This window comes from Phocoena phocoena, chromosome 11, assembly GCF_963924675.1.
Source record: "Phocoena phocoena chromosome 11, mPhoPho1.1, whole genome shotgun sequence".
Lineage (NCBI taxonomy): Eukaryota > Metazoa > Chordata > Mammalia > Artiodactyla > Phocoenidae > Phocoena > Phocoena phocoena.
This window is the reverse complement of record NC_089229.1, coordinates 75,990,366-76,010,593: the sequence shown is the minus strand read 5'-3', so window position 1 is coordinate 76,010,593 and position 20,228 is coordinate 75,990,366. Positions and strand designations below refer to the sequence as shown.

The window sequence follows — 20,228 nt, the reverse complement described above, 5'->3', positions numbered from 1 at the left end:
TTTATTTCATAAAGAGAAGGAAACTATAACGTAAAGAGAGAGTTTACAATAATCTTGAATGGATGGATGGCTACATCCATTCAAGCAACAATTCACTTTAATAAGCCATTTTTAAGGAAGCAGGGCTTAGTGGTTAAGAACATGTGTTCTAGGGCTTCCCTGGTGGCGCAGTGGTTGAGAGTCCGCCTGCCGATGCAGGGGACGCGGGTTCGTGCCCCGGTCTGGGAAGATCCCACATGCCGCGGAGCGGCTGGGCCCGTGAGCCATGGCCGCTGAGCCTGCGCGTCCGGAGCCTGTCCTCCGCAACGGGAGAGGCCACAGCAGTGAGAGGCCCGCGTAACACATAAAAAAAAAAAAAAAAAAAAAAAAAAAAAAAAAAAAAAAAAAAAAGAACATGTGTTCTAGACTGAACTCCTGACTCTGCACTTATTCTTGAACTTTGGGGAAATCATTATATAACTACCCATGCCTTAGTTAGCCTAGCTGTAAAATGGGATTTTACAGCTCATAGAATTGTCATGTGGGTTAAAAGGTTAAAAGAGTTTTATATTTCTAAAATGCTTAGAATGGTCTTGGCACATTGTAAACATTATTTAAGTGCTTATTAAATAAATAAATTCTGGCTTGTAACTGAAGAATGCTATATGAGATACAGATTCTAGTGATATGTACGTGTATCACTAGGCGTGATGTATGTGATATATATGTATATATATACCACATATACATCCACATATATAAGTAAAATAATTTTATTATGATTAGTCCATTATATAATTGTGTTAACCATGTTCATTTTCATGTGGGAATAAGTTGGTTCTATAGATAAATTTTGAAAATAAGCAAGATATAAAGGAACTCTGAAAGTATACATAAGCTACTAAGAACAGTGGGTTTGGGGTTGAGGGGTGGGACAAGTTGGGAGTGAGATTTTTACTCACTGCATATATTTTTATAATATCTGGCTCTGAGATCAGTATCTCCTCATTTTTTAAAAAATTTTTATTTATTTATTTTTGGCTGCACTGTGTCTTCGTAGCTGCTTGGTCTTTCTCTAGCTGTGGCAAGTGGGGGCTACTCTTCACTGCAGTACGTGGTCTTCTCATTGCGTTTGTTTCTCTTGTTGCAGAGCATGTGCTCTAGGCACGCGGGCTTCAATAGTTGTGGCACACAGGCTCAGTAGTTGTGGCTCACGGGCTCTAGAGCACAGGCTCAGTAGTTGTGGTGCACAAGCTTAGTTGCTCCGCAGCATGTGGGATCTTCCCGGACCAGGGCTCGAACCCGTGTCCCCTGCATTGGCAGGCGGATTCTTAACCACTGCGCCACCAGGGAAGTCCTCCTCGTCTTAAATTATTCATATAATGAGCTAGAAGCATGTCTACATGTTGACTGTTTTCTCAAAGAATCTTCAAATGATTAATGATAAAGAACATTCTGAAGGATCTCCAACACTGTCCTACAAAAGCTTGTTTTGTTTGTTTTGTTTTTCTTGTTGTCTTGTTTTTGTTTTTTGGCCACACCATGCGGCATGCGGGATCTTAGTCCCCTGCAGTGGAAGCGTGGAGTCTTAACCACTGGACTGCGAGGAAGTCCCACAAAAGCTTTTAACTGACTTTTTAAAAACTACCTCTTAATGAGGATGTAGGATGGCTCATTACAATTTACAAAGTACTTTTAGAAATGTTTTCTCATTTATTTATGACGACTCTGGAGTTGAGTAGAAAGCTATATTTCTGTTTTATTTTTTATTTTTATTTATTTATTTATTTTTTGGCCACGCCATGCGGCTTGTGCAATCTTAGTTCCCTGACCAGAGATTGAACCCGTACCCACTGCAGCAGAGTCCTAACCACTGGACTGCCAGGGAACTCCCTATTTTTCTGTTTTCAGAGGTAAGAAAACTGAAAGTCCTGGAAATTTTTTGCTGTAAGACAGCATTCGAATCCAGGTCCATGTCCAGAACTATTTTTACTCTTCCACCCACCTCTTTGTAAAATAGCTGCTTCTCTGAAGCTGTTATTTTTTATACTATTCCATATATTGAAGACTTAATTTGAGTAACTATATTCACTAATAGTTTAAGCTTTCTTCTTTATTACCAATGTTTGGGCTAAACTTTGTTTCCTGGATAATAAAGGTGTTTTGTAGTAATAAAAATAAACAACCAAGTCAGACCAGCCAGATATCCTGTAAAAGTTTCAGAAACCATCTGGATGAATAACCAATCAGTCAGCCTCTACTATATGCACATACCTAAGGAATAAACAAAAATAATGTCTCTAATGACCTTTAGTCCCTTAAGGGGTTAACTTGTATCTTCCAACCAAGTTATAAATTATATCAATTCCCCCACTTTCTGTGCAGCGTTTTTTCCTCATCATACTTATCTCGCATTTTGTCATTTTTAATCCCTTCTCCTTTCTCATCCCTCTAAATTTTTTTTTATTTCAATGTTCACTTCCATTTAAAAAAAATCACTTTAAGCACAACCATTACTTCATTTTTGATCACTTCTTTCTCTTTCATGGTGTTTCTTCTCATTAAACATCTTTATATAGTGTGTTCCCATGGTGATAGGCATTAAAATTAATTATTATAATGAATGATTTTGAGACTGTTGATGCTGTTTATCTGTTGGGTTAGATCGTTCTTTACAGCAAGGTCACAATAAAGTCTGTGAAGCTGCAGTGAAAGGATATTTGCTGGAGATTGAACTATTTCTGGAATATTTGTGAACTCAGATGTTTATTGCATAATCTAGATTTCAAATCTGTTTAATGTATTATCTAAATTTCCCTTTTCCATTTAATAAATTATTATAGTAATTGTGTAATCAGGGCAGCATGGATATTCATAATTATAAGGAGATACTATCAGTAAAGAAAAATTGTCCTGCCATCTTTAAATTTAAAAAAGAGAAATTTTAAAAAGAAAGATCAAGCAAGTAAGCAAGGGGTAACTAGACTATTTTGGGAAATGATCATGGTTTCCTGACTTCAAGTTTGATTATGGAAAGAAGAAAAGATTCCAGTATTTTATATCTGCAAAAGCTCATTCCAGAACAAATCAGTGTATTCAGGTTGCAATACCCAGGTCACAAAGCCACATTTTCACTGATTAAAAAATAACTTCCAGTCCACTGAGTGAACTTTAAACGATCATACTACTTTGTGAAACATAATAACTCAATTACTGGATCTGATATATGCTAGATACTGCCAGCACAATTTGCTTATTATCATGTGAAATACATTCATGCTGCAGCAAAACTGTCTTAGAATAAATATGTATTATTTTAATGTCCTTTTTATACAAGTAAAAGAAGGAAAAAATTCTTCATGTCAGGTATAAGAAAGTCAGTCATATGTTATTTTGTGCCATTTGTTTCAAATGTTTACAATAAAAGGGCGGGTTTTATGTTGCTGTCAAGATTTTGCTTATGAGAAATGTTTGAAATGAGGCATTGAAATGTGAACTGCTTGTGAAATGTCTGGTCCTTGATTTCTAATGGAGGCTGATATCCCATGGGAAAGGTGCTGATATTGCTTCAAATTCAGTCAAGGATAGTTAACCCTTCATGGTGCCGCTTTCTTCAGAACAAGATTTGCAGATACCTTCAAAGTGAGAATTACGGAGTCTTGCTTTCGTTATGGCTTTATTACTCTTGTATAGTCATTGCCAGTCAGGACCTGATAATCTTGTTTCACTCTTTTTTTTTTTTTTTGCGGTACGCGGGCCTCTCACTGTTGCGGCCTCTCCCGTTGCGGAGCACAGGCTCCGGACGCGCAGGCTCAGCGGCCATGGCTCACGGGCCTAGCCGCTCCGTGGCATGTGGAATCTTCCCGGACCGGGGCACGAACCCGTGTCCCCTAGCATCGGCAGGCGGACTCTCAACCACTGCGCCACCAGGGGAGTCCGTTTCACCCATTTTTTATATCTATTCACTCCTTTGCTTTTAATTTTATGTCATTATTTAAATCTGATGATCCATTCAGCCCTCAGGAGTTGGAAGGGATCTGGAGTTGTGCTATTAAGAGCTTGGTGGTTTACCCCAGTCAGCTGTACAGATACTATCATTTTCTACTGTCTCAGATTCACATTTTCCAATGATATGGTCTGTGGATTGATCAAAATGCTCCTTTTAAAAGGCAGAGATCTTGTAGTCAAAAAAATTTAGCAAATGCTGCATACCACGTCTTACTCTTACAAAGTCTCAATACGTGCTAGCATATTAAGGGCTCTGAGAAGTCCAGCAGAAAAAAATACATGTATAACTTTAACTTATATTTCCTAAACTTATGTTTGAGCAACTCCCAGTAACCCTGCACAGAACTAGCCTAATGAAGAGCTCACTATGGGCAATGCTGTCCTGAAGTGGTAATCCTCTCCTCCTTTACTACTCTTTCCCAGCCATGGCAAATCTCTTTTTATCCGTTTTCTCACGGAGCATGTTTGTTTTAAGCCACATTTCAAACTCACCTTGTTTGTTTGTCCTAGCTATTTCCCAGTTATTAAGTCTGGATTGCACTTGGAAATGCTGCCTGTATGGTGCTCTGGATACCTCCTTTTCTTCATCGATAGCTCTCCTGAAGACTGTGAAACCCACATGACTGCCTGATAGAGCAACTGGTCTTCCCTTATTGTGATTTCGGAAGAAGGTCCCAGTGTCCATTAGCTTATTATTGGCTGATAGCATGGAGACATCACAGTGTTGATGTCCCTCATTAACTGTACCCATTCTTAAGAGAGAGAGTATAACAAGTCGTGTCAGTCCTATAGTATATATCTATGTCTGTAGGAGCTGTTTATCGAACCCTCTTCTTGGTACAAGTTTCCACAGAGATGGGATAAAGAATAAATATGCATGGAATGTGTGTCACCAAAAGGGTTTTTAAACAGTGGAGAATTTTACCTGGGGCCTGCTTTGCAGGTGTGCTTTTTTTTTTTCCCCAATCTATGAACAGATATGAAATGTACAAATACACCTGTACTTCTTTGGCTATACCCAGCTAAGCTCATCCTTCAGAGACTTCCCAGCTTCCCTCACATTACCACCAGTCCAACTCAGGCTGGAAGTGATGAGTCTGAGCTGTGGGATACAACTACCATGAGTGACGGGCTCCCCTGGATTCTGGGGTACTGTGGGGATGAATTACAACTAGTGAAGGACATCTGTTCCTACTGACATCTAGTGAAGGAAAAATAGCCAATATCCAGCAAAAAAATAAATCAAATAGTGATAAACACTTTTCAGACCATTAAAACAGGGTTATGTGAGTGTGACTGGGCAGCTACTTTAGACTGAGTGGTCAGGGAAAGCTTCTTGTGGAGATGACACTTAAGTTGAGATCCTAATGAAGAGACAGACAATGTGAACAAGGAGAAGGAAATCCAAGCAGAAGAGACAGCTGGTGCAAGAACTTTAAAGCAGGACCCAGCTTGAGATGGTTAAAGAACCAGAAGTTTGGGGATCGGGGGCATGATGTGTCCTTGCGAGAAAGATGCAGGATGAGCACTTTATGTGAGGCAAGAGTCAGGTCCCATAGGGTTCTGTTAGCCCTGGTGGGGATTCGAGAATCATCAGCATATTGGTGGTATATCTAAAGCTAGAGGCCTGGATGAGGTTGCCTTTGGAGAGTAGCCAGAAAAGGGAGGGGCTCAATATAGATTTGGAACACTTGACAGTAGAGGTTGAGCTGAGAAGGAGGGGAACAAGTCAGAAGGGACTGCAAAGAAGCAGCCAGTGAGGTTAGAGTTTAGATGTCTGGAAAGCCAATAGAAGAAAAAGAGTTTCAAAAAGGAGGGAGTGGTAAACGCTGTTGAAGAAGTGGGGTAAGAGGATGGGACTTCCCTGGTGGTCCAGTGGCTGAGACTGCGAGCTCTCAATGCAGGGGGCCCGGGTTCGATGCCTGGTCAGGGAACCAGATCGCACATGCCGCAACTGAAAGATCCCGCATGCTGCAATGAAGATCCCGCGTGCCGCAACTAAGACCTGGCACAGCCAAATATATAAAATTTTTTTTTTTTTTAAAAAGAAGTGGGGTAAGAGGAAAACACAGGTGTGGGCACCAAATCCAGTGGCAACAACGCAAGTCATTGATGACTTTGACAAGGGCAGCTTCAGTGTTTATTGGAATGGATTGAGAAAAGGTGATTATGACTCTAGAAACAAATATGGATGTAAAGGTCAAGTTTTGTTTTAAGACTGGATTTACTATCTTTAAACTGTATAAAGTATTGACAGATTAAAAGGAAGTAACAGGAATGGGAATAGGAGCCATACCTCCTTCTGCTCCACCCCCACCCCAAGTAAATATGAGGCAAGATTATCAGGGAGAGAAGAGACTGATTGTATGAAGAGAGAAGTAGGAAACTTACTACACTGTGGATATACGGTATGATCACTAGACAGTGCCAAAGGCCTGTTTGAGATTCAGGACTTCACCACTCATATTAGGCACCATTCTGATCCACATAACACCTGGAGGTTATTCCCCTGACAGGAAAAGAAACAGGCATGGAGAATTAGTAACCTTGGCCAGAGTTACTAAGTGTTGGAGTAGGGGTTTGAATCCAGGGAAGTTTGGTTCCGAGCCTGGACTCTTCACCAGTACATTCCACTACCTCTTTGTGAGTTGTAATTGAAACCATGTGGCATGGATTTGTATTTTCTCCAGTTCTGTTTAGCTTTGGGCATAACAAGGCAGAAAGTTAGGCTCTATGATGTGTTTGCAAGACAGTAAGTATGTGATGATAGTATTGGGTTGGCCAAAAAGTTCGTTTGGGTTCTCCATAAGATATTACAGAAAACCTGAGCACACTTTTTGGCCAACCCAGTAGAATCAAACCTGGGTAAGGAGGGAAGTGAAAACCCAGGGTTGCAGATGATGAGCAAGCTGGAGATCGAAGGATAGCAAACCTTGATGAGGTGGAAGAATGGCTGGGTTGGGAGAACTGGAGATGATTTGGAAGAATAGGAGGTAAGTTATTGGTAATGTGGGTTAGAGAGTAGATCACCTGAGTTGAGGACGCTGAGGACCTGAGAGGTCAGGCAAGAACTATGGTCCACTCCTCTCACCAGCAAGAGAAGAGTTAATCTTTGGCCCAAAGAAGGAAAGTAAAGATTATGGTCTTAAAGTGCCAGAACTGGCCAGCAGTGGCAACTCTCTAGAAGAGAAGTGAGAAAGTCAGTACTGCATACCCCATCCTTTCCCTTCTCCATCTGTCTTCCTTCACTCCACTAACAGATCCAGAAATTCCTGGTTTGACTATCCAAATTAACACTACCTGTAAATAATTAATTAATTATATATAATAAATAATAATAAGACACATCTTTAACTCTCACATTAACTTTATTGTAAAATTTCTTCCTTTCTTACAACTCCATTTTGATACTTTTATCCTTATTAGGCCATTGTTTTTTGCTCTTCTTTTTTTTTTTTTCATTTATTATTACATCAATCAGTGACTAAGTCCTGTTCATCCTGAGATGTCCCTCAAAATTCCTCATCCTTTTCCTCAAGTTAAGGGGCTGCTTAGCTTGTTCTCTGTCCACCCTTCCAACTCTCAGAGTGACTTTTTAAAACATAGGTCCGATTACATGGCTACTTAGTTTAAAAGACTTTGATGGTTCCCAAATTCCTTGTTTAATGTAGAATTTCCTGCAAAATCTATCTCAAGTTCCTTTGCTCCAGCCACACCCAACTGCACTATTTCCTAAACCACAGCCTGATTAAGAACTTGAAAGCTTCCAAGCACTGTAAATATTTTGATTCCTCCTACTACCTCATAGGTTAACCATACTAGTCTGTAATTTAACATTTTATTTTATGAAATAACACCAAATGTAGACATAAGCTGAAAATAATTGGCTATTTTCTAGATTTTTCTGAAGTTCTCTCTTCTCTTTCTCTCTCTCTTAGTGCTCCAGCTTCACTGGTGCCCTAAGGAAATGCTCGGTTTGGCTATTGGCTATTTTAGCATTGCCCTCAAACAAATAGGACTTTCCTTTTGTTCAAAAGTTTACCTCTGGCTGGAAAGTCCATCCACCTCTTTACCCATTTAGTCAACTCTACTTGTCCTTCAAGGTTCTACTCAAATGTTACTTACTTTATAAAGCTTTTCCTGACTCACCCAGGAGTAATTAGCAATAGTAATAATTATTCAGCCTTTAGGTGTGAACCTCTCTCTGTAAGAGCATATGTTCCACTGTGTTACGGAAATTATCTGTGTGTCTGGCATCTCTGCTCATTTCCTCATGATATTTCATTAAATTCTCACAATTACCATATAATGTTAAGTAGTAGGATCCCCATTTTACAGATGAGTAAGCTGTGGGCAGGGACCTGTCACCCAGCTCACACAAGTTATTAGTAAGATCTAATAGGCCAATGAATATAATTAAGTTATAAAAGGCTAAGAGCTGTATAACTGGAAGGCACTATATTACTTTTTATACTTTAGTCTTTGTGTGGTAATAAGTGCTTATATTTTCTTACTTCTGGCCAATAGTAGAGGGAATTTATTATTCCCACATAAAGAAACCCTCTTAATGTTTTTTAAAATTATTTATTTATTTATTTGGCTGTGCCGGGTCTTAGTTGCAGCATGTGGGATCTTTGTTGCGGCATGCGGGATCTAGTTCCCTGGTCAAGGGGTCGAACCTGGGACCCCTGAATTGGGAGTGCGGAGTCTTAACCACTGGACCACCAGGGAAGTCGCCTCTCAATGTTAATTAAAATAAAACTCTCAGAATGCTGCTATACTCAAGTGCAATGCAAACTGTGAGGATAGTCTACCCTAAACATTTCAGGGAATCCTCTGTCCTCTGAAGAGAAGCTGGGGCTCAGGTCTCTGGAGGCGAAAGGCTAGAGTATCTCCTGGTTGCGCCATTTTCTCCCCTTTCTCTCATGCTTTATTTTTCTCACTTTCATTATTCTTGATGGGGGTTTTTAATAGAGCTCAGCGCCATCTTATCCCAGAAAGAAAAAAATTGCCAGAGATAAATGTATGATGAGTATGCAAAAAACAAAAATAGAAATTTAAAAAATTTATTATGGAAGCAAAGAACACTGCCCATAAAATTTAATCTTTGGCAGTTCAAAAAAAACCATGGGTTTCGGACTTCCTTGGTGGTGCAGTGGTTAAGAATCCGCCTGCCGATGCAGGGGACACGGGTTTGAGTCCTGGTCTGGGAAGATCCCACATGCCGCGGAGCAGCTAAGCCCGTGCGCCACAACTACTGAGCCTGAGCTCTAGAGCCCGCGAGCCACAACTACTGAGCCCATGTGCCACAGCTACTGAAGCCTGCACGCCTAGAGCCCGTGCTCCGCAACAAGCGAAGCCACTGCAGTGAGAAGCCTGCGCACCGCAAGGAAGAGTAGGCTCCACTCGCCGCAACTAGAGAAAGCCGGTGTGCAGCAACGAAGACCCAACGCAGCCAAAAATAAAAATAAGTAAATTTTTAAAAAATACTTTAAAAAAAGGGGGGTTTCTAACAAAATAAATGAGACCAGTTTTCTTCCCCTGGATCTTATGTCTGTTTTATTGCTAGAGAGTCTTTCAACTTAACCTGTCTCCACACCAAACTCTTCCTTTTCCTTAATTAACATCAACAGTTTTCATTAGCTGTTTTATGATTTATCTATTGGTGATCCTCATTAGCTTTGCCATGGTCTTAAATTTTTCCTGACATTTACTATCTTACTATATAAGGTTTTATGATTAATTCTGAGTGTATACGAGCTAGGTTTCTAGTCACTAACATTTTTTACATTGTATATATTCACATTTTACAGAACCTCTTATATCTTAATGTTTTTGTTTGTAATTTTATATAAATGACTGGCATCCAATTTATTAGCTTCCTCATATTTTCATGCATATAAACAAGGAAAACTAAATAACTATACATCACCCATTCAGTTAATGGTAGACCTTTAAGAAACAGAAAAATATATTAAGATTTCCTGTTTCTGCAAAATAAAATTTAATGAAATATTGTAATTTGGCTTTGTAACCAGACTCTATTTTTCATTGTACACTTATTGAACACATATGCAAAATATTGTCCAAGGAGCAGGGAATAAAGTAATGTTTCTGCCTCTAAGTAGCTTGACAGTATATTGAAAAACTGTAATAAGTCCAGTCATTTCACAGTTAGGTATGTTTATTTCAAAATGTGTTGTTCTACCTTTGTTCCACACTCTAACAACGCAGACAAAAAGCCATAATCCCTACAATAAATTTTTACAATGATTTTTTTTAGATTTTGTGTTTAGCCATTTGTATAACTGTTTTGTTATTCATTCCATGGTTATAAGGGCCTAAAATATGGCAGGTATTAGGGACCCATAGGCAAACACTAAAGGTTCATTATATTCAGATGGAAAAGGAAATTTAGTACATGTAAATAGTGTAAAAGATAAATAAATTACTAATTTCAAGTAATGTTGAGTGCTATTCTTTCAACAGTTGTTTTCTGAGTATCTACTCTATGCTAAAATTCTGATCTATGAAGGAAATCATATAGGATGTTGTGAGACTGAAGGGCAGGGGTTGGGGAGTTGTCTTATATTAGCTGTTCAGAGAAGGCCTCTCTGAGGAGATGACATTTGAACTGAGACCTAAATGACAAATAGAAGCAGAAGAGTTTCCTAACTTGGGTCCTGGGAGTCTGTGGATAGAATTCAGGAGGCCTGTAACCTTGGAGGGAAAAACAATTACATCTCCATTTTCTCTAAACTCAGACAAAAAATTTAGCATTTTCTTCCATTTGAATGTAGGCCACAAACTTCAGTAGCATTAGCAGCACCTGTTACTTTGTGATCAGTATTTTCATATCACATCGAAGTTCTTGCAGGATCTTGAAATATCATCATTTCTTTGAAATTATGGTATTTCTTAGATCTGCCACTAGATCTGAGTATACATTCTGCTAATAAAGAAGCACATGTATTACTGTATCAGTTACATGTTACTGTGTAGCAAATCACCCCAAATTTAAGGGCTTAAAATAATACCCCATGATTCTATGGGTCAGCTATTTGAGCTCTACTCAGCTGGGCAGTTCTTACAAACTAACATGGGGTCACTCATGTGGCAGCCATCATCTGGCAGCTCAACTGAGCCAGAGTTCAAGATGTTTCACTCCCCTGCCTGGCAGCTGGTGCTGATTATGGGCTGGGCCACGTGCTCCAGCAGGCTAGCCTGGGCTTCTTCACATGGTGGCGGTGTTCCAAGAGAGAAAGAACAAGAGCTACAATGCCTCTTATTTACTTATTTATTTGGCCGTGCCATGTCTTAGTTGTGGCATGTGGGATCTTTTAGTTGCGGCATGCGGGATCTAGTTCCCTGACCAGGGATCAAACCCAGGACCCCTGCATTGGGAATGCGGAGTCTTAACCACTGGACAACGACGGAAGTCCCTACAAAGCCTTCCTAAAGATAGACCTTTAGCCTTCCAAGCTAAAGCTTCCACTGCATTTTGTGGGTCAAAGCAAGTCAATGAAGCCAGTTCAGGATTGACTTCAGACTCCACCGCGTGTGGCCATAGGGAAATGTGATTAATTGGGGGCCACTACCATAATAATCTACCTGATTACCATATCATAATTTTGTAAAATATTATATTAACTTAATTTGAGCATAATCAGTGTCCTTTGTAATCTTGTCTTTTACACTGTCAGGGAGGAAAATTTCCTTCTACCCTCTTGGGTTCTGTGACTGGGATAAAGAATTAAACTGACATAAAACAGATTAATAAGAAAAAAGCATACAAATTTAATTTTTTTACAAGTACATGGGAGTGTTCAAAAGGAAAATGAAGACCAGAAGTCATTAGGCCCAAAAGCTTGTATACCTTTTTACACAAAGAAGGGTAAATTGTGGGGATGTGACAAGACAAAGGAGCTTGGGCTAGGGGCAGTATATCGTGGAACAGTGACTAGGAACTAAATGGGGGAAACTAATGGAAGATCATTTTAGTAGATGTGTTTGTACGGGTCCATTTCAGCATCGATTCCCAGTCTCTTGTGATAAGAACGTTCTCTTCCTGGTATAGGAAGGGCATTTTTCTCAGGGGAAATTTCATGTCCTGCTTTTAGGTAGAAAGGGGGAGGGCATCTGCTGTTTCTCAAGTGCCTTCAGCTCAAAATAATCAATATACCAAAGTGGCATATGTTGGCATGGGAAGTTCTGAACTCTTTCAGTGCCCTTTAAAATATCATTCTGAGAAGAGCTCCATCGGCTTCACCACGTTGTCAAAGAGGGTCATGGCGCAGATGAGGCTAAGAACCCTTGATCTGGAGACAGGGAGTCGGGGAGGGGGAGTGAAAAAGCCTGAAGGCAGGAATGAGCGGCCAAGTCCAACATGGTAGGGGGCAGAAGGAAGCTTCTGTGGCTGAAGCCAGGTGACTGAGGCCAGAGTGTCTGGACCAAGCCAGGATTAGACCACGTGGCTTAGTTGGAAGATTTTGAAACTTGCAGAGGGACGCCCCGGAGTTTGCAAAGTTGGTATTGTATGCATACTAATCTATAACTTTCTTTTATATTTCATAATGTATTGTGGCTCTCTTTGCATTTTGGGCATAAAGCTCCTTACTCCTTTCTTCTCATTCTTTTAAATAATTTTATAATGCTTCACTAAAGGATGCATAATAATTTATTTCATTGTTCCCCCATTAGCAAACATTTAGACTGTTTCCAATTCTTTGTGTAAATATACATGAATTTATTTTTCTTTTTTATTTACCTCTAAGAAAATATGCTTAAGAATGATTTTTAGTTGTAGAATTGCTGGGTCATGGTGTATGTGCTTTTAAAGTTTGACAGATATCATTAAATTCTTATTCAAAAAAAGGTGGTACCAATTTACACTCCATGAGATGTTTTTATTATTAATTTTAACTACCAAGACTTTATCTACACTTCATAAAATCTAGAAGAAAGTTTTGTATTTAGTGTTTATTCTCTTGTTTCAGAACAATGAGATGGTGGAGCTACAAAGAATACGGATGAAGGATGAAATCCGAGAATATAAATTCCGAGAGGCCCGCCTCCTTCAGGACTATACTGAACTAGAAGAGGAAAACATCACGCTGCAGAAACTGGTGTCCACATTAAAGCAGAACCAGGTGAGGTTTAAGAAGATTTTTGGTTACACTCCAGATGGATCTATACCTTCTGACCATTAAGGTTAAATCTTCTATTTATCAGAAAAGAAACTGTCGAAATTTGCCTCAATCTCCCAACATTAATTATGTGCTGAAATTTCCCAACCCTCCTATTTCAGCTAAATTTAAAAGGCAAACCTAGAAGTAGTATAATTACCAAAAAGCTTTATTGGATAAGAAAAATCTTACTTTATACTTTAGCTCTATGTTCATTTATTTCTGGAGTAAGTTAAATGTATGGTAATCAGTTTAACCGCTGACTTCTCATTAAAGCCTGGGTTTGTAAGCCTGTTTTGTAGTACAAGCTTAAGGTTTCCCTGCAATCTCTATCAATCTCTCTCTCTGTAAACTGCTTTCAAATCATACGAGGATTATGAAATATAAATCAGTACGAACAACATTATAAGAAAAAAAAGGCCTGATTTCTTTATTCTGCTGTAAGCTGACTAAAACGATTGCATGTGTACATTTAAATAATTTTGTGGGTAATGAGACTTAGATTGCTTAATTGCTTAATTTTCCTGATCAGTTTGCATTGTGGTTTGTTATAGTTATTAGTAATAGCATTCTTGAATCTGTACTTTTGGTAGAATTTATTTATGAATAAAATTCATAGGTAGTTAAGCAAAGGTGGACTGGATTTCAAGGTCTTTTCAAAGGTGGTTCCTCAACCACAACCCTATTCTGGTCTCAACGCTGTTATAACCTCTCAGATCAGGTCATCAAACTGTGCCAGGCACTGTGCTAGGCTACAGAGGTACCAGAATCCAGAGGGTACGATTCTTGCCCTCCATCAACTTAGAGGGCAGCCCAGTTGTATGCTTCCACCTCTCTCCCTTCTCAAGTTGGTATCTCCTTCCAGAACTGTTTCAGTCAGCCCTTCACATCTATGGGTTCTGTGTTTGTAGTTTCAACCAACCACAGACTGAAAATATTCTGAGAAAAGAAATTCCAGAAAATTCCATAAAACAAAACTTGAATTTGCCTCACACTGGCAGGTACATAGCATTTACATTGTATTAGGTATTATAAGTAATCTAGAGATGATTTAAAGATGAGCCAATGCGCGTGGTTATATGCAAATACTATGACCACTTTAAGGTTTTTTCTTTCTTTTTTTTTTTGTGGTACGCGGGCCTCTCAGTTGTGGCCTCTCCCATAGCGGAGCACAGGCTCCGGACGCACAGGCCCAGCAGCTGTGGCTCACGGGCCCAGCCGCTCCGCGGCATGTGGGATCTTCCCGGACTGGGGCACGAACCCGTGTCCCCTGCAGCGGCAGGCGGACTCTCAACCACTACGCCACCAGGGAATCCCTATCTAAGGGTTTTGAGCATCCAGATTTTAGTGTCTGCTGGGGGCTCCTGGAACCAATACCCCACAGAGACTGAGGGATGACTGTGTGGTTTTGATAGATATAAAGATGAAAAGGTGAAAGGAAAAATCCAGAAGAAAATCGACACAATTGAAATTTTATTTTTTATCATTGCCACTTCTCCCCAGCTTTGGAGTGCTGGGGAGCAAAATGTCTACTAAGGAGTGCAGGGGGTGGTTTCAGACCATTAAAAAAGGGTTATCTGGATATCCCATGAATTTTTATCTCATTCCTTCCCCTTTAAGCACTGAATCACCGTGTGTGCTGAGGGCTGACAGTACCATGAGACCCCAGGTCTTGATTTGTCTGGGGACAATGAGCTCACGGTGGGGAAAATTAGAAGATTTTTTAAAAATATGTTTCTTAGAAATAAGAAGGGTATTTTTTGTTGTTTCGTTTTTTTGGTCGTTGATGAAGAATGTAGAAGACTTGAAGCAAGTTTATGTGATGTGCAAATATTTAAAGTGGTCATTTCTCCTGATTCCTACAGGTCCTCATTGCTCTCTGCACAGGCAGGGGTGTGGAGAGCATCCATGTATACTGTAAGGTTTCCCATCACTGCATGTTGTAGACTAATTTACTCAGGAGGTTAATTTAGGCCAGTATTAAGTATTTTTGAAAGACTGCCAAGGTATCCTGTGAGTATTCATTAGCCCAGATGCCATTTCTGTGGGAATTTGTACTACTAGTCTGGCTGATTACTGCTTACAGTTTACCCATACCCTCCCACCAGTAATTGAAACATGGAAATCAAATGCTTAATTCAGAAGTTTGAAAAAACAAACAAAAATTTATACATCTTTTACATTTTATTTCGTAGATGTAATACGGTAGTTTTCCCAATTAAGTGTCTAATTAATTAATTTGAAATCATTTTCCTTACAAAAGGTCATTCTGGTTTATTTCCTAACAAATGGGTGTACTGTAGTGTCACAAGTCTCTCCCAATTAAGGAAATGCTGGGGTATGTTTTTTGTTTTTTTCTTACTATCGGCCTTTATTTACAGGATTTAGCATATATCATAAACTCTCTTTCTAATTAAAGAAGTATTAAATATACTTTATGTATAAATACCACAGATTCTTTTTCAAAGACATGATGATGGCTGGCTTTCAATCTCAAAATTGGTCTGAATGTTGCTTTGTACTGAAGCTTCCTATACAAAATACACTCTTCCAGCCTGGTTTGAGGTTTCTCTAAATAGGAAAGCTACTAGAATTGTAAAATGTTTAGTTCAAAGAACTAGAAGATGCTCTTCTTCTGAAGTTCCATTTTCCTGTTAAATGTGGATTATTTTCTAAATAGTTGTTTAAATAGCACTTCTTACTCCATATGTAGCTTCTATATATTAGTTTGTTTCCATCTCTCTTCACTACAATATAAACACCTAAAACAGGGGCTGGCCCATTGTAGGCATTAAATATTAATAAATACTTGTTGAAATAATGAATAAATGTTTTTTCTTTATCTTACATCCACAATTCAACTTACAGAGGAAACTAAAATTTAAGATTATTATAATTAACCATACCAATTTTTATTCGTGATCCTACACCAAATAGTTGACTCTGAAAACTTTAGCCACGTTCCTCTGTGTGCTGATTTGGTTCTGTGTCTAAAATAAAATTAGACCCAACCTTATAAATGTTTTATACCTTTATACTTTTCAAACCAAAATATCTGAAAGAAGTGCAGTAAGCAGCAGTAGCCATAAAAAAGTGTCAACTGTCAGTTCCCCATCAGAAAAAAATCAGAAAAATCTGTTGATGAAACAAAGCTGTTTATTAGACCTCTTGCAGTAAGATAACAGCTCAACAGAGCCTTAGTAGTATCTCAAAACAGGATGTCAACAGGAAGGATATTCATAGGATTTGAGGATCTGGACTGGTAGGTCTCACATGGTGGGAAAGTGGTTGGGTTAGACAGAGTTTATGACATAGCTTTGAGTTGGGAGGTACAAAGTGAGGGTCTTGATTCAAGTCTTGAGGAAGCTGTTTTAGTTGAGTCTTATCTTCCAGGAGCAAGTTTTTCCCTCAAGCAGCTAAATTTTTTATGCCTAGTCCCTGTATCAGTTAACATAGAGGCAGGACCCAGTACTGCTTAACATAGGACAGGAAATCATGCTCAAGTTTTAGAGATGTGATGGCAGGAGAGAGAAATAATAAATTTCATGTCCCTAATAGCTCACATATTGAGCTAAAGCATTCAATATTTGTTATCTAAGCATTGAAAACCCTAGTTTTCAATTAATAATACAATCATTTTTATTATGAAGAATATTGCCTCTAGGGATATATTTCTATTGATATATTTCTATCAAGTAATAATATCATAAGAGATATTAAAGTATTATTTCCTGGGATCAATTCAGTTTGATTTCATTTAACCAGTATTTCAGGGGTAGCTTTCTATGAGGCCGTGTATTTTTTTTTTTTTTTTGCGGTATTTGGGCTTCTCACTGTTGTGGCCTCTCCCATTGCGGAGCACAGGCTCCGGACGCGCAGGCTCAGCGGCCGTGGCTCACGGACCCAGCCTCTCCGCGGTATGTGGGATCTTCCCGGACCGGGGCACGAACCCGTGTCCCCTGCATCGGCAGGCGGACTCTCAACCACTGCGCCACCAGGGAAGCCTGGCCATGTATTTTTTAAGAAGAAAAAACGTGGTCACTGGCTCAAAGAGCTCATGGTCCCAGTAGGGAAGGCAGGTGATAAACTCAACCATCCATGTAATTGAAGAGTAAAGCTATGTGTTAGGTTTGGCAATACGGGTCCAAATTAAGATCTTTAGAGTTCTAAATAAAGCCCAAATGGAAAACAGCAAGAAAAAAAAAAAAAGATCTTTAGAGTTCCTAAACTCTGAAAATATTATGGTACTTATTTCCAACCCTCATTAAAAATAGAATTACTAAACTATGAAGTTGCTATAATGAATCGCAAGAAAGTACTGATTTTTCTCGTGGTGACTACTTTGATGCTTTCTTTAACATATCGAATACCAATTTTTAAGTGCCTTCTCATTCTATTTCTTGGTGCCTCCACTTTGCTGGGGCTCTAATCATATGATAAAGCCTTGCAATGATGGTACAAGAAAGGAGTGATCTGTTTGCCTGAGTGGGTCAACAAAGACTTCAAATTAGGATCAGAGTCTTGACTTGGGTCTTGAATGATGAATAAGAGTTTTCCAGTTGACTGTCTTTGCCTAGGCAGAGAAACATGAGACAGCTGGGTGAATAGGAACCACATGTGAGAGAGTGGAATGAGTGAAGCTGCCCAGCTAGAAAGAGGTCAAGTCCCTAAACACAGTTTATTATTAGTATCTATATCATAATTGATGTTGTTATATTTTTTTCTATTTTATTTTTTCATTCACAATAGTTTATTCAGCAAATACTTATTAAGAGCAGAATTTTGTTGAAACACTATGAAGGAATACTGAAGCACTGTGAGGGACACCTGGGTGCATAGAAAGTATTTCCTCTAAGTAGTTGTGGAGAATATTTATTAAAAATATTTATTAAAAGGTGGCATGTGGTAAGAGCCATGGAAAAGGCCCCAAAGAAGGCATTTGGGCTCAGAGCGGAGTTCTCTTTCACCTATAGACTTTCACAACCAAGAGAGTGTTTGAACAGGCTCTTATTTGGTTGTAATTCAAGAGTAATATATTGATAACAATATATATGTATTATTTTTCTTAAAATCACCTTTATTCCCACCACTAAAGAACAACTATTATTAACATTTTGTTAAATTTCCATTTGATCTCTTGTATTCCACAGTCGTAATACATTATCCTTTTTCACTCAGTTGTATTTATTTCCTATATCATTACAAACCTATTGTTGACATCGTTTTGATAACTAAGATTATATCATATTCTTAAGAAATTATTTGTTCAAGGGATTATGGCTATGCTTTTAAAAAAAATTATCTCTTAGGGATAGATCCTAAAGTATGTGATATCTAGGGGTTAAAATAATCCAGCTAGGGGAGTGAATGGAAATATAGATGAAAGAAGAGTAGACAGGAGTTGATGACTGTTGAAGCTGAGTGGTGGGCTCCTGGGGGTTTATTGAACTCTTCTTGCTACTTGGGTATTTTTACATTACCCACAATAAAAAGTTTTTTAGAAAAGAAAAACATCTCATTATGTGATGGTAAAAATATGTGGTAGATTTAGATTGTTCTCAATTCTTTACTCTCTCCCTCTGCCACGTAACCTGGCAGTGCCCTAGAAAGGGCAGAATAAATTGGCCAGCTCTATTGACCTTGGTATTAGTCATGTGACTCTCTGACCATTGGAATGTTAGCAGACATGATGGAGCACAGATTTCAGACATACTACCTTGGTTTGACTAATCCCCTTACCTTCATGCCCCAGGAAGCGTGACCCTTCAAGTTTGGTCCTAAAACAAGACATGTGCAGCTGACCTGAACACAGTCTGAAGCCTGAAGCCAAGTCTATCCAACTGGCAGCCTGAAGCAGAGCTGCTGGTGCTGGCACACAATCACCTGGTTATGTGGGGATCTTTCTTGCAGCTTTGCTTGTGTAAGAGATCTTCCGGCAGTTTCCAGTTGGTTTTCTGTGAGAATTGTCCCACATGTAGATGTATTTGATGTGTTTGTGGGGGGAGGTGAGTTCCATGTCCTCCTAATCGACCATCTTGATCCACTTCCATGTATTTTTTTGTTTGGGAGTAATTGGTACTGTTATTGCAGATTCTATCCTTAAGCACATGAAGTTTTTCTTTGCTTTCTCATCTTACTCTCAAACATATTTTCTTGAGATTATATTCTTATTGTGATCATTTAACTAACTTACCCTGAGTTTTAAAATTTCCTCGTTATTAATAATTAAATAAAACAAAGTAATAGTGATGATAAAAATCTTTTCTTGGATTGTGAATATTCTGATAAACTATTACAAAAAAATATTCTTGATTTATTAAGCAAACAGTGCCCCCTTTTGACCACTGGACTCCGTAAAAGAAATCCTGAGAGAGAGGTACCTTTTTCATCTCTGCTAGGAATTGAATTTATATGTATGGATATCTAAAGAAACCATCCTGTGTTACCTTAATGGTGTATATACCGCGTGCTTCTCAGATTTATTTTGTAGCGTTTTAATTTTTAAATGTTAGGTACACTAGAGTGTTTAATGGCAGTTTTGTTAGACCCAAATTTTAGTTTTATGAATCTTCTTTATCGTATCTGATTCAGGTTGAATACGAAGGCTTAAAGCATGAGATTAAGCGATTTGAGGAGGAGACAGTGCTGCTAAACAGCCAACTGGAAGATGCCATCCGGTTGAAAGAAATCGCTGAGCACCAACTGGAAGAAGCCCTTGAGACCTTAAAAAATGAAAGGGAGCAAAAGAACAGCCTGCGGAAGGAGCTCTCCCAGTACATCACACTCAATGATAACCATATCAGCATTTCAGTCGATGGACTCAAGTTTGCAGAGGATGGAAGTGAACCCAACAATGATGACAAAATGAACGGGCATATTCATGGGCCCCTTGTGAAACTGAATGGAGACTATCGGACTCCCACTCTAAGGAAAGGAGAGTCTCTACACCCTGTTTCTGACTTATTCAGTGAGCTGAACATCTCAGAAATACAGAAATTGAAGCAGCAACTTATGCAGGTAAGAACTTTGTTTAGGGCTGTTAGAGTGAATATTTTG

At 39.0% G+C, this 20,228-nt stretch overlaps 1 protein-coding gene across 16 annotated transcripts in view; it reads left to right on the top strand.

Moving 5' to 3' along the window:
• BICD1 (BICD cargo adaptor 1) overlaps positions 1 to 20,228 on the top strand; it is a 203,825-nt gene that overhangs the window by 124,194 nt on the left and 59,403 nt on the right. For 13 of the 16 annotated variants that reach the window (XM_065886693.1, XM_065886689.1, XM_065886691.1 and 10 more), the window contains exons 3-4: positions 12,984 to 13,136; positions 19,764 to 20,189. In XM_065886693.1, the coding sequence (XP_065742765.1) occupies positions 12,984 to 13,136; positions 19,764 to 20,189 (579 nt within the window). Of the gene's footprint in view, positions 1 to 12,983; positions 13,137 to 19,730; positions 20,190 to 20,228 lie in introns of all 16 variants that reach the window. The other 3 variants (XM_065886692.1, XM_065886699.1, XM_065886698.1) reach the window with 2 other exon arrangements.